At 43.1% G+C, this 14,478-nt stretch overlaps 1 protein-coding gene across 2 annotated transcripts in view; it reads right to left on the bottom strand.

Annotated features, from left to right (window-relative positions):
* Positions 1-14,266, bottom strand: part of ALDH9A1 (aldehyde dehydrogenase 9 family member A1) — a 30,210-nt gene extending 15,944 nt beyond the window's left edge. The window contains exons 1-6 of one of the 2 annotated variants that reach the window (XM_069480908.1): positions 14,051-14,266; positions 11,871-12,016; positions 4,281-4,410; positions 3,496-3,630; positions 1,937-2,133; positions 1,133-1,273 (exon numbers count right to left, since the gene is read on the bottom strand). In XM_069480908.1, coding sequence (XP_069337009.1) covers positions 1,133-1,273; positions 1,937-2,133; positions 3,496-3,630; positions 4,281-4,410; positions 11,871-12,016; positions 14,051-14,231 — 930 coding nt within the window. In that variant the 5' untranslated portion in view covers positions 14,232-14,266. The remainder of the gene's footprint in view (positions 1-1,132; positions 1,274-1,936; positions 2,134-3,495; positions 3,631-4,280; positions 4,411-11,870; positions 12,017-14,050) is intronic. The other variant, XM_069480910.1, reaches the window with a different exon arrangement.
* Between the last annotated feature and the right edge of the window lie 212 nt (positions 14,267-14,478).

Below are 14,478 nucleotides of genomic sequence, written 5' to 3'. Positions count from 1 at the left end.
GAAAAATACAAGCATGTTAGTTCGCATATCAAAAAGCTGCCTCGCCTCAGGAGGGCGTCTCAATGGTCACTAACAGCTGCATTCAAAGTGACAGTCGTAAGCTGGGCCTTATGGTTCTCACCTGTTTTGAAAGACAAGGCAGGTCTTACCTGGAGCCATAGGTTGCCAGAGCTGATCAACAAAGACAGACCTCCCCGGGAGGAGAGCTGATTATGAAATATGCTGAGAGCTGATTAAACAGATATATTGCCCGGGCCCAGACGAACCATGCATTTAAAATAAGCAAAATAAGGCACAATTCATGTTGACTTCTGAAATCTGTTTTAGCTCAAAACAACCAGAGCCATGATGTCTCTGTTTTTGCTAAAGTAATAGCCGTATCATAAACCTAGAAGTTTACCCTAAGAAGATTTAACTCATTGTTTACCTAGGTAGAGTTAGTTGAATGATCTGTAGTAGCCTGTTAGGTGACTTTTGACCCTGAATCAAGCTATCTATCATTGAGTAAATCCTGTTGCCCTTGGCAACGGGAGCCTGTATCTGCCCTGTACATACCTGTGTAAAAATTCAGTCGTGGTTACATTCTCCGAGGGAGAAACTGTAATCTTCCCGACACCCTCCTTGTCTGTCTTCATAAACCTTTACTTTATAAACTGTATCTTTGGCTCTGCATATTATTTTTTACTTCTGTTTCCTACTATTTTTTCATCCTTTGCGATGATCCCTGCCTTAGGGACCCGACACAAACCCCTTTGCGGGGAGTGTAGCTAACTCCCCGCACATCAATGTTCATTTTTTTATTTTGGTAATTGTATTGTGCTTATGTTAAAAGCACACACTTATTTCTAGGAAATTGAAGTATTTAAAGGTTAGGGGCCTTGTGTTTAAAACTTACTCTTAAAAGTTCAGAAAAACGTAATAATATGCATATGTATGTACAGACAGATAAAGAGAATGAGAAAGTAAATGTGTTAAAATGTTAATATTTGAGAAATCTGGCTCCAGGGTACATGGGAATTCTTTGCACTATTGGTGCAACCGTGAGTCTGAAAGTAATTCAAAATACAAAGCTCTAACACACGCTGTTGGATGAGGGGTGGGGATTCCTCCTTTCCCGGGGACAGGTGCGTACCTCGCCTTGTGTGAGGAAGTTGGCCATCAGCGCACCCTTCACAGCATTGCCCATGTCACAGTCTGCGAAGATGACGAGCGGAGACTTGCCTCCAAGTTCCAGGGTAACAGGTTTGATCCCTTTAGCTGACATCTCCATGATCTTACAGAACGAGAACAGAGCATTCAGAAGAAGTTTAACACAAACTGGACTGCAAGCTGGGTCCACAACACCCTGACCCTACAGAGTCATCTTGAACTGTGTGTGACCTGCAGCCTTGTCCTTGTCAATGCACTCTGCCCTCCATCTATTAAAATATTCTCGTCCAGAAGACTGAGGACCCACAGAACTGCAGCTGACATTCTGACGAGGGAATTCATTTTAAAAATACTGTCACTTCACAGGATTATCATGGCCATAAATTCCTCTGTGCTACTGTTACTGTGTTTAAGGCTGACAGAGCTCAGAGCACAAATTAAGGTTAAAATAATGAATCTGAAATAACCTGAGAAAATACCCTCCTTTCATACAAGAAATTAAGTCACCACACGATACAAGTGGCAGCCCAGGCGCCTGCCCACTCATACCCATCATCTCCTCGGGCAGGAGATGGTAACTTCCACCCCCTTGGACTAGCACAAATCACACCAGGTGTGCTCTCCTCCCCCTTCACACTTTCATAGGCAACTTCAGACCTTTGCCCAGTAAAATCTCCTACCCTGTTCCCAATACCAGCTGGGTAAAATCACATGGGAAGACTCCAAAATATACTCAGGGTGGGACTGGCTTTGCCCTATCTAGATGCAATACTGGTTTCACCCTCACCTTCGTGCCAGTGGGCACGCTCCCTGTGAAGGAGACCTTGGCCACGTCGGGATGGAGACACAGAAACTGGCCTGTGGCAGCCCCTCCTTGCACCACATTGAAGAGCCCGGGGGGCACACCAGCCTCCGCGTAGATTTCAGCCAGCAGCAATGCAGAAACAGGTGTAAAGGGAGAAGGTTTGAAGACCATGGCGTTCCCTGCATAAACCCAAGACACAAACACAAAAAGACTTTCTGAGCTGGAGCTCCTCTGAGGACAGGACCAGAGGACGATTCAAGAATGATTTCAATTACTTCCTGTTCTCCCATCAAATGCTAGATCAAAAATGTTATTAATAAGTAAACGTATCTTGTCCTTTCCACCTTGGTTTCTCTCATTAAACAGACCCCAAACCACAAACTTGCCCAGTCTCAAATGATAATACCTTACACTCGCACACCTAGGCCTTTTCATGTATATTATCTCATTTAACACTTGTAACAGCAGTATGAAGTACGTTTGATTAGCCCCATTTTATAAAAGTTTAAACTGAAGGCCAGAAAGCGTCATTTGATGAGAGTCCCCAAAGCTAATGACTTAATGCTAAGACTATTAGTCCTCTCTCACAGCTGTCTCTCAAACAGAAATGTGCTAGAACAAGAATGTGCAATGGTAACGGGACAGAATCTGCATTTCAATATAATGTCCTAACAGTAATGCTTTTTTAACATAAGTCTTCCTTTCCCACAGATTCTCCCCTTAAATAGTATACTAAAACTGTTTTTAAGTCAATCATCCAAAGCTCCTCTAATGGAAGCCTTGTTTATCTTTTTTTTTTTTTCTTGAGACAGAGTCTCACTTTGTTGCCCAGGCTAGAGTGTGGCGTCAGCCTAGCTCACAGCAACCTCAAACTCCTGGGCTTAAGCGATCCTCCTGCCTCAGCCTCCTGAGTAGGTGGAACAACAGGCATGTGCCACCATGCCCAGCTTATTTTTTCTATATATATTTTTAGTTGGCCAGATAATTTCTATTTTTTAGTAGAGACGGGGGAGAGGGGGGTCTTGCTCTTGCTCAGGCTGGTCTCGAACTCCTGACCTCGAATGATCCTCCCACCTTGGCATCCCAGAGTGCTAGGATTACAGGCGTGAGCCACCTGAGCCACCGCGCCCGGCCTTGTTTATCATTTCTCTTAAGACACAAATGAAGAAGGGAGTTCATCTTCTGCTTCCTAAATGAAGTCAAATCCCTAAGTGCTACCTCCTATATAAAAATTCTTGCCCCAAAACGAAGAGAACTTATGAGTATCACAAATCTAATTCAATTTAACAGGAAAAATTAACTTTCTTTCCATATGCAAAAATCAGTTAGATAAATAAAAAACGGAAACACCTAGGCCTGATCTGCGTGTAGGGCCCAGCTCTTTGAGGGGAAAGGCGGGGCAGGAATGCAACACGCCCTGGGAGGCTCCGAATGCTCCAGGGCAGGCCCGTCAGACTGCAAGCCTGTGTTTGTGGAGGGGGAGGGGGAGAGAATGGGGAGAGAACGGATGGCTCACAAGGGGAGGAGTAATTCATCCTTACCGCAAGCTAGAGCTGGCGCTGACTTCCAGCAGGCGATCTGAAAGGGGTAGTTCCAGGCTCCTATTCCCACGCACACCCCAAGTGGTTCCCTTCTGGTATAGCCAAAGGAGCCACCTGGCAGCTGAATATGCTCACCTGCGGGAAAACAGGCGGACAGCAGAATGCTGGTCTGCGCTCCCAGGGTATCCCCCAGGCCTGTGCCAGTCCGCCAGCCTCCTCTCTCTCCCAGCACAGCGGGCTCACCCCGCTCCCGCCTTGTGTTGGTTCCAGTCGTTCTTACACTGGCTTCCGCATACTCTCTCCACAGACAGAACCCTACCTGTCCTTCAAGCACATGTTCATCCAACTGATTTAATTCTCCAAAAATTTACTGAACCTCTACGAGGTAACTTAGATGAAATGAAAGGGAAAGGAGGGCAAGGCTCGGCAGCAGGGGAAGATTCTGAGCCTAAAACCTCAGCCTCCTGGCTCCCCACAGCCCCCCTGGGCCCTGCCAACCACCAATATCAACTGTTGTAAACTTTCTGCTGAGTAGGTAAAACTGGCAAATACTGAACCGGTTTGGCAGAAACTGGGTCTGAAACTCCTTTACATGCATTAGTAAGAAGGCAGAGAGTATTATCTCCGGCTGAGATAAGGAAAGATAAAGTAATTCCCAGGCCACCCAGGTGGAAAGTGATGAAGCCAGGACTTTAACCCAAGTCTGTCTTAGTTCCAACAGCTTTGCCCTTCACCACCGGGCTCTGCTCCTGTCAGCTGGTCACGGCGGCCGGGCGGGGACGTACCAGCCATGGAGCCAGCCAAGCCTGCATAGTACTCCAGGCACTGCCAGGAAGTGTCGATGTCCAGGCGGGCCTCAAAGACGGACTTGCCATTGTTGATGGTCTCCACAGTGGCAATCTCATCCCTCCGTTCCTTGGGGTAAAACAGGAGACTAGATTTAAGACACATTATGATACATCTTGACATAGTCAACGCTTAAATAGAATGCATCGCTGGATGTTTAAAAATAGAAACGGCCTGCACTTTAAATGAAAATAAAGAAATGGCAATGTTACGTTTGAAATAAAGACAAAAGCTTACTGCTGAACAGCTCACTGTTCTTCCCCACAAGTTAACTGACAAAGATTTAAGATCACAACTCATTTCAAGATCAGTTAGTAAAAAAACATTTTGAGAAATGAATGTTATATGTACAAGTGTATAAATATGTATATGTTTGTGTATATATAATAAGAAAGAACAGTCCTTAGGGAAATTATAAAAAAATATCCTAACACACAATTGCATTTAAGAAGTTATAACACACATTACTTTAATTCACTCAAAGAAATGCAGCATATTCTTTTTTTTTTCTTTTGAGACAGGGCCTTAGTCTGTTACCCAAGCTGGAGTGCAGTGGTATCATCATAACTCACGGCAACCTCCAACTGCTGGCTTTAACCAATCCTCCTGCCTCAGCCTGAGTAGCTGGGACTACAGCCATGCGCCACCACACCCAGCTAAGTTTTTTATTTTTTGTAGAGATGGGGTCCCACTATTGCCCAGGCTGGTTTCGAACTTCTGTCCTCAAGGGATCCTCCCCATTTGGCCTCCCAAAGTGCTAGGATTATAGGTGTGAGCCACTATGCACGGCCCTTTTATCTAATACTTTCTAATACTCAGCACTCATCAATACTGTTTTCCAATACTGTTTCTAGTTCTGGCCTCTACAACTTACTAAGGATAAAAGATTCTAGAGGCTGGTCTGATGGTACTGGGTTATCAGAACTCACTAACATTAGTGTCACTAAAGTTGATATACACTCCCCCACTGCTAAATGGACTGGCTTTAAAAAAAAAAAAAAAAAAAAGATTCTAGAGATGGTCCAGGGATGAGCGTAAAGGTTTAGGAAAGTAGACCAAAAAAGGAAAGACAAATAATGCTTTTCTTTGGCCTAAAGAAGATAAAAGAATTAAATATGTAAGAAATATCAGTAAGTATCATGGATCCAATTTAAAGTAAACAATAGAATAAGTATCAGAATGTATATAAAAGATGAATCGAGTAATTGATAAGAGGGAGCATTCTCTTATTAAAACTGATAGGCAGTAAGGCTGACCAGAAGCAAGATGGAAAGCAACTGAAACTAACACAAACTTATCTACCCACTGAGTACAAAGCTCAGAAAAGATGGAAGGAGGAACATGGAAATCAACATGAAATACGGGAAGGACAGTAGGGTCTGGACATGTATTTCTATAAAGACCAGAGGTATAAAGCATTTTGGCTCATGCATTTCACATTCGTCACTAGGAAAAAGAATACTGATCCAGTCTTTGCGTTCAAGAGCTCACTTCTAACAGGGGAAGTTAGTAAATTTTAAATAAATATTGCAATTTCTGAATAGGCATGTTCCTTCAAAACAGATCATTTTTTCACATTCAAACATGGTCTACATTAAACTCTCTTGACCAGTAATTCACCTTTTCCTTCCCTGATCCTATACTCACCAAAACCAAGCGTTTAACAACTGACTTGTTTCCTAGTATACTAATACTAGAAAGAGGGTACGGAGAGGACCACAAGCATTAATTCTTAAACCGGGTATAAATTATTCCCCATTCTTGAATTTGTAGAGTATGATTAAGATGAAGCAGTTTTCCAAAGGTGTAATCAACTACGAGTAGCTTAAATTCTGTTTCCAGAATGCAAAAGGGAAACTAGAGAGGAACAAAGTACCAGCTCATCAATCAGCTGAATAAAGTGATTAATCAGTACAGAACATTTCAGATACATAAAGAGATATTACACTGGCAATAGTGAAGCACTTCTGTTTCCACTTTAGGACAAGAGTGAACAAACAGGAAGTAATCTGTGACTATCGCTGCTAAGCTTTGGAATGTTTACTAACAGAGTAGAAAGTTTTACTCTCAAGATTTTTTCTTTTTTAAAATAATGGTTAGGCAAGTAGCTTTGGGGACTGTTTCAAGGTTTCAACTCTCAGAGGAAATTCAATTTTCTAACTGGCCTTGGGAAATTTTTCCTGTCTTATTTTATTATTCTCCATCCTATAAGAAAGGTTATGTACTGAAGATCATGAGATCTTCTGACATACCATGCAACGATCATCAAAAAATGTCCCTGACAAAAATTACCAAGGAAGCAAGTGCAGTGTTGCACTGTAATCCCAGCTATCTGTAATCCCAGCTACTCGGGAGGCTGAGATGGGAGGATCACTGCAGCCCAAGAGTTTGAGACCAGCGTGGCAACACAGCAAGACTCTGACTCAAAAAAAAAAAAAAAAAAAAAATTTACCAGGGAGTCCAAATGGTTCCTTACTGATAGGTAACATTGGTTTAGGGGAAATGGGATTCCTTTATCCTCCTGAAGCAAACAGGGCACAAGGAGAAGGGGAAAACAGCATGAATTTTCTTCCTGCTACTATTGCAGGAACCACCACAGGATAAAAATTTTCCACCATAACAACATACTGCTATGGGTACTTCTCAGGAAACACATGCTTTGCATCTAACCCTGTTCATCCTCTATCCCACCCTGCTTCACAACAGGACTAGACCGGGGGCCCACTGGGATGAAGGGGCAGGTCCCTCATCTTTCCCTTTCACCTCAGACCCCTCAGCAGGCCTTAAAGTCTAGCTTCTATAGGAGCCACACCAGGAGACATAATGCATTAAAATCCTAACAAGCCTTGAGCCTCTCCTTCCTTCAACGGGTAGGGCGAGTACAAAAAGTCACCAGCTTCGCAGTCCAACAGACTAGCTCTAACCCTTACTAGTTATATGATCTCAGACAAGCTGTTTAACCTTTCTGAGTGTACCGTCTCATTTGTCAAATAGGTAAAATAACCGCTACAGTTTAAGATGTTTTGGATAGTTAAATACAATTATGTATAAACAGCACCTTGCACAGAAGGAAAAAAGGGATGAAGGCAAGGATGAATTACAGCACAGCCCATTAAATGCTGAGGATGTAAGTACAAGAGGCAAGAAAAACAAAGGAATAGCATCAAACTCAGCGTCACAGCACGTGCAGAAGCACGCGTGTGGGAGTGCACGCATGGCCAAGGAGCAAGGGCCGGCAGGGCAGGGGAGGTGGGGTGACAGTGCGCCAACAGAGAAAACGAGGCCGGCCTTCCCTGGGGGCCACGTTATGGAGGGGCCACTGGCAGTTTTACCCCAGCGGGTACCATGGTCGAATGTGCCCTCGCAGGAGGGCCACGCTGGTGGCAACGTGCAAGACAAACGGACCAGGGCCCAGGCCGGAGGCAAGCAGATAATCTACATGCACAATCTTTATGTAAATAGTGTTGTCATCATTTTAAAGAACATCCTCCCTCTCCTTTTAAGCCAAACGATAGTCACTTTTGTAAGGAGACTCCAGCTGAAAAATGGTCGGGTCCCACAGACAAGATCTTTATAATCTGTTAAAAGTACCAGAGGATTCGAAGTAAAAATGACAACATATGACTAATAAACATACGGAAAAAATGTTCATTTCCACTGGGAATCAGTGGGCTTCCAGCCAAGAGGGAGTAACAGCAACCAGATGTACTCTGCCACCTTAAATCACTACAAATACCAGATAAAACACATGAACAATAATTTCCAGACATCAGACATTAGGCGGCTCAGGGCGGTGACCACTGAGAGAGGGAAACCAATGAGGTGAGCCCTCCAGCTGCGCCGCTTACCACCTGGAGAGAGCTCCCAGGCCCAGAGCAGGGAGGAGAAGCCCTGAGTTTCTCCTCAGGGCTGGGGCTGGCAGATACCCTGAGTTAAGGAGACAGGCTGGGAATTGAGGGAACACACAGTGGCTCCAGGCTTCGCAGCTAAGTATGGAAGAGAAGACAGCTGCACAGAATGAAAACCCCAGAAATCTGCGGGCAGTCTCTTGTGAGTACCAGTGAGCGGAAACTACCCAAGGCTGGGAAAACCACCACCAAAGAAGAAAAGGTGAAGAAAATCCCCAGGACTCACACAGGGCTGGGTATCGTTCATGCTCCCACCGGCCAGGGTGAGAAAAACTTCACTAGTAGACAGAGCACAGAGTTAAGCAGTCAGAGAGCATTCAGAAATGGGGCAAAATTAGCTGATCTAAAGCAAGCCTTGCAAGGATCAAAACTGATTTCAAGCAACTTCCCTGTACCCTAGAACAAAACTCAAGGATATTTTTTAAAGTACAAGAATATTCATCACCCAACAACATAATATGCTCTAGTGATTCACTAGAGATCAAATATCTAGTGATTGAAAATTACCAGGCATGCAAATAGTAGGAAAAAAACCAACATTTAACCAGGAGGCAAAACTGATCAATAGAAACAGATCCAGAAATAACAGATGATAGAATTAGTAGACAAGGACATCAAGTTACTAAAACTGTACTCTATATGTTCAAGAAGGCACAGGAAAATAGGAGCATGTTAAGGAGAGACATGGAGCACACCCCAAAAAAGACCCAAATTAAACTTCTAGAGATGAAAAATACACTGGGTGAGATTAACAGCAGATTAGACAATATAAAAGATGGGTGAACTTGAGTCATAATAATACAAATGATTTGAAATAAAACACACACACAAGGGGTGGGAGGAAGGGTCAAGGGGGAAAAACCACATACACACACAAACTAGGGAAAAAATGAACTGAGCCTCAGCGACTTGTGGAACAGCTTCTAGCAGCCAAAAATATTTGTGGTTTGAGGTGAAGAAGAGGAGATAGAAGAAGGGGCAGAAAAAATATTTGGAGGAGTGATAGCCAAAATTTTTCCAAATTTAATGAAATCATAAATTTACAGATTCAAGAAGATCAATAAACCCAACCAAAAGAAATAAGAAGAAAACTGCACCCACGGCCGGGCGCGGTGGCTCACGCCTGTAATCCTAGCACTCTGGGAGGCCAAGGCAGGAGGATCGTTTGAGCTCAGGAGTTCGAGACCAGCCTGAGCAAGAGCGAGATCCCGTCTCTACTAAAAAAAAAAAAAAAAAAAAAAGAAAGAAATTATCTGGACAACTAAAAATATACAGAAAAAATTAGCCGGGCATGGTGGCGCATGCCTGTAGTCCCAGCTACTTGGGAGGCTGAGGCAGTAGGATCGCTTGAGCCCAGGAGTTTGAGGTTGCTGTGAGCTGGGCTGACGCCACGGCACTCTAGCCCGGGCAACAAAGTGAGACTCTGTCTCAAAAAAAAAAAAAAAAAAGGGAAAGGAAAAAAAAGCACCCAAAGACATCATAATCAAATTGCTTAAAACCAGTGATAAAGAAGAAAAATCTTAAAACAGCCAGTGTGTGGGAAACACACTACACACAGAAGAACGAAAAAATAAGAATGACAACAAATTTCTCTGCAGAAACAATGTAAACCAGAAGACAGCAGAGCAACAACTTTAAGGTACTGAAAGAAAAAGCTGTCAACCTAGAATTCTTTCAAAAATGAAAGCAAAATAAAGAATTTTTTTGAAAAACAAAATCTGAAAGAATACCAGCAGCCCTGCACTTTACGAAATGCTGAAGTAATTTCTTCAAGCTAAGGAAAAATGACAGAAGATAGAAATCTGGGTCTATACAAACAAATGAAGAGCGCCAGAAATGGTAAATATGTGGGTAAATATAAAATATTTTTACCTTATTTTAAAAATCTTTTAAAAAGATAATTGACTGTTTATAATTTAAAAATGGAAAGAGCAAATAATTGCAGATTGATTAACTAGAAAAATCACTACAAGAAATAACTGAGAGCTAATATAATTGCAGGTTGTGGTAAGGAATTTTATCAGTTATGAAATAATTTTGGGTAAAGGCAGATCCAGAGTATAGTTATCAGACCAGAGCTTTAAAGAAAGGTAGTAATATCTTTTTGATGAATAAAATACATAGGTATCAAAGGCAATGGGAGGAAGAGGAGAAAGGAAAAAGAAATTAATTAGCAGACTAGATTTCAGATCAAAACATATTATTAGATATTATTCAGGATTAATAAAAGTCATCTCATAACAAGAAAGGAACCAATTCTTAACAACCCTACATGCTCGTGCACTAGGAAAAAATGGGGGACAAATTAAAATAATAAATCATGAGTTTTGTGTTATCACCTTTGGTCTATCAAATTAAAAATAAATTTTTAACAATAGGGAAAAATGCTTTGTTGGAAGAAAATTCTCTATGAACGTTTTGATATTTCTGCACGGTCCAGGTTTTCTGAGCAAAGAATACTGGGAAGCTGACTGAATAGCACAAGCCTTAGAAAGCAGAAATGGTGTCTCCCTGAAGATACAGACCTCCGGGGAGATTTGGAGTTGTTAAAACTCTCTAATTCCTGTCCCTGGAAGCATCTGCTTACATTCCAGGGTAATAAACATCGTCCCTCTCGACCCTGGAGATCTGCTTAACAAGCAGTCTCTCCTCTCTCTCCAGAGGAGAGGATGGGCTGATGTGCCAGCAGCCCCGATCTGAGTCTCACAATTTTAGAGTTTCTCTCCTGCGGTGCAACTCACCGCATGCACAGGGCAACGCCTGGCTCTTACCACCTCGCCCGGTGGAGACGGGAGCTCAGAAACCTAGTGCTACGGTGTTGGTCTGGCTGCTGCACTTGGCTGTGTATAGAAGCCATCTTTTATGTGATTCAAAAAGCCTCATGCCTCTTTTCAGAATATATATACAGAATATGTACATATATACACACATGTATGGAGTATGGATATATACATATACAAAACATATATGTGTATATATGTACATATTCCACCCTTGCAAGTAGAGTAACTCTCAGACCCTTAACAGTTTCTGACTTAACATACATGACAAAAAGTCACCATAGTCCTACCACTCAAAATATATCCATGATTCATATTTTGATGTATATTCTTCTGAATTTTCTAAATTTCTGTAATGAGTATCTAGTACTTTTTATTTTTAAGACTATAAAAAGTTTAACTTTTTTTTTTTTTTTTTAAAGGGAACATACATGAATCTATGAAATCTTCCTGGGCAATTAAGGTAACAAAACCGTATCTGAAACTTTATCTGAAAACAAACCTGAAAGAGAAAGGTAGAGTTGAGAGTTACCAAACGAAGGAGTAAAACGGAAATAAGTACACAAACATGATTTAAAAAAAAAATAGAGGAGTACATTACAACTCAAAACAAAGACAGAAAAGAAAACCTGCCAAGGGAGATGTCCAAGGGGCGATCCAGGTGGGAATCACTGAATGAAAGCTTGTTTTATATACCAAGGTGAGCATGTGGAAATGGTTTTCTATTTCATAAAAACCTTATAGCCTAACATTGCATCAAAGTCTAACTGCAAATCATCACAAAGAACCCTTAGAGCAATGTAATGAGGAGTTTTCTGGAAGGGAGTAAATTACAACCCACCCTTATTATCCTGGCAGCCTCCAAAAGGATTCGGCAACGCTCCATGCCAGATTTTTTACTCCATATTTTAAAAGCAGCCTTTGCATTTTGAACAGCCAAATTTACTTCCTTTTCTCCTGAACATGTGAAAGTAGCTATCACACGGCCTGCAAAGAAGGGAAATGTCAGTGTTATTTCAAATTATTGCCACACATTTAAATAATATGTGTCAACATTCTTTTCCGTATCCCATTCCTGTTTTTAAGTATGGTTTAGATTTAGTGACCACCTCTACAGCACCTCTTAACTATATTTTGTGCTCACTAACCCCTTTTAAGAGTCTGATAAAAATCGCAGACCTCCCTCCAGAAAAATGTACTTAACCACATCACAGAATTACAGAGATCACGTTCCCTAAACTCACCATTGATTAAGGGTTAAGAATCACTGCCCTCCACTATAGTTTGATTTACTAATATTAACTCTCTATAAATCATTTTGCAACATTCTATAACATTGTCCCAGAATCTCAGGGGTCTTGCAAAATCAAAGTGGAAAGTAATCAGTCTACTGGGTTATGAACTCATTTTAATATAAAAACTTGTCTATGTTCTATGCAGCTTATATCGTACTACTGATACTTGACAAGTACGGTTAATAAGCAATAATATCAGGATAACATATCCCCAAAAGAAGATTTTTTTCTCAAATAAAAAAATCTAGGCTCTCCTTTTTTTACTCTGACTTTAAATTGCATGTCCCTATTTTGGGGCAAAATATGAAACAGCCAATTTTTCCAGACCCATATCCCAAGAGTTGTACTGATGCTACCAACAAGCATTCTTTTAAGTATGTCAACGGTTCCTTTTCACAAGAACTCCTGGGACTGTGCTTTTTCCAGAGAGATTTCACAAATCTGCAATTTCTCTTACACTTGAATAGCCAGTTAGTTGGTAAAGGCAGTGACTGAAGATCAAATACACTGTAGGTAATTAAAATAAAGAGCAATTTTTCTTCCTTTTGTATCAACATTGCGGGAGGGGGCAGAGCTGTTTCTTCAAATGTAATGGAGAGCTGTGATGATGTCTATGGCCCCTTTCAGTTCTGACAAGTCATCGCTCTGTGGTTTAGTGTGGATGGTCAATCCTAAATTCTCCAGTCCCTTGCAATCCAGTTCTATTGCTCTGGCTACATTCTACACAAAATATTTACATTTTTCTCCCCACAGATATTGCATAAAACCCAGCAAAATAAACACAAGAGAAAAACAAAAATCCTCTTCCTCCTTAGCTTGGTGATCTTTGCAGTTCCCAGAATAAATCCAGTGCCTAGCACAGTGCTTGACACACATTAGGCCCTAGATTAAAAAGTCTGGATTAAGCAGGATGAAAAAATTGTGGAGATTTCATATACAGCATGGTGCCTACATAATACTGTACTATATATTATATATAGAATTATACATTATACATATAATACTGTATTGTATACCTGAAATTTGCTGAGAGAGTAAATCCTAAATGTTCTAACTACCAAAAAAAGTGGTAACTATGTAGAGGTTATGTTAAGTAGCCTGATTGTGGTAATCATTTCCCAATGTATACATACATTAACTATCATGTTTTACATCTTAAATATATACAATTCTTATTTGTCAATTACATTTCATTAACCCCTGGGGGCGGCGGGGGGAGCGTGAGTACTGGATAAAGGTAGGGCTTTTTCCTTTCCCAATTGTGATTCCTGTACGGAAAATACTAGAAGATGGCGACAAAGTCCTCATTCTTTTTATTTCCCCCCAGCGTTCTTCTGGAAGTCCTCTCCTGGGCACACAGTTGAAGACATTACGTAACAGTCCCAGCTTTAAAAATGAACAAACAGAGGCACAACTTCACGCACCGGGACTTCGTGGCCCCTGTTCTGGCCGCTGCAAAACTACTCACGACGCCACCACGCAACTCACCAGCTATTCCTCTTCCTCCCCTCCCGTCCCTGCCCAGACACGCTCGTGTTTCCACAGAATCCCAGCTGCCTGCACACACCCTTTGTGCAGTGACTCCCCACTGTCACTGTCTGCGCTCGGCAAACCTCTGCTGAACCCACGAGCCGAAGGGTGGCAGTAAAATCCGTGCCCCGCCGCGGCGGGGGAGGCTCGGCCCGCGCCCGCCGCCCGCCCCCCGCCGCCCTCTCCGTGCGGTTACCGGTTGCCGGCTCGAATGCCTTTTCCGTGCCGGAGGCGTCCACCGGCTCCGCACGGGCTCCGCCGCGGTAATTGAGCGGCTGAGACACGACGAAGGTGCCAGTGCTCATGGCGGCGACAGGGGCGGCCCAAAGGGTGCGGAGAAACGAAGACAGTGCGACCCCGCCGGCTCTGGGGAACATTGGGGCGCGCGCGGCTCCCGGGCGGAGATTCGAGGGCCGCGTGGGAAGGCGGGGCCGCGGGAGGGGCGGGGCCGCGGGAGGGGCGGGGCCGGCGGGGAGGGCGGGGCCGCCGGGTTGCGGGCGCGGGGAGGGGCGGGGCGCGGGGAGAGGGGCGGGGCGCGGGGAGAGGGGCGGGGCGCGGGGAGGGGCGGGGCCGGCTTGCGGGTGCGGGGAGGGGCGGGGCCGCGGCGCAGTCCGACCCGGATTT

The sequence above is a fragment of the Eulemur rufifrons genome, chromosome 8, assembly GCF_041146395.1.
Source record: "Eulemur rufifrons isolate Redbay chromosome 8, OSU_ERuf_1, whole genome shotgun sequence".
Lineage (NCBI taxonomy): Eukaryota > Metazoa > Chordata > Mammalia > Primates > Lemuridae > Eulemur > Eulemur rufifrons.
Note: the sequence above shows the minus strand (reverse complement) of the source record. Positions and strands in the feature narration are given on the sequence as shown.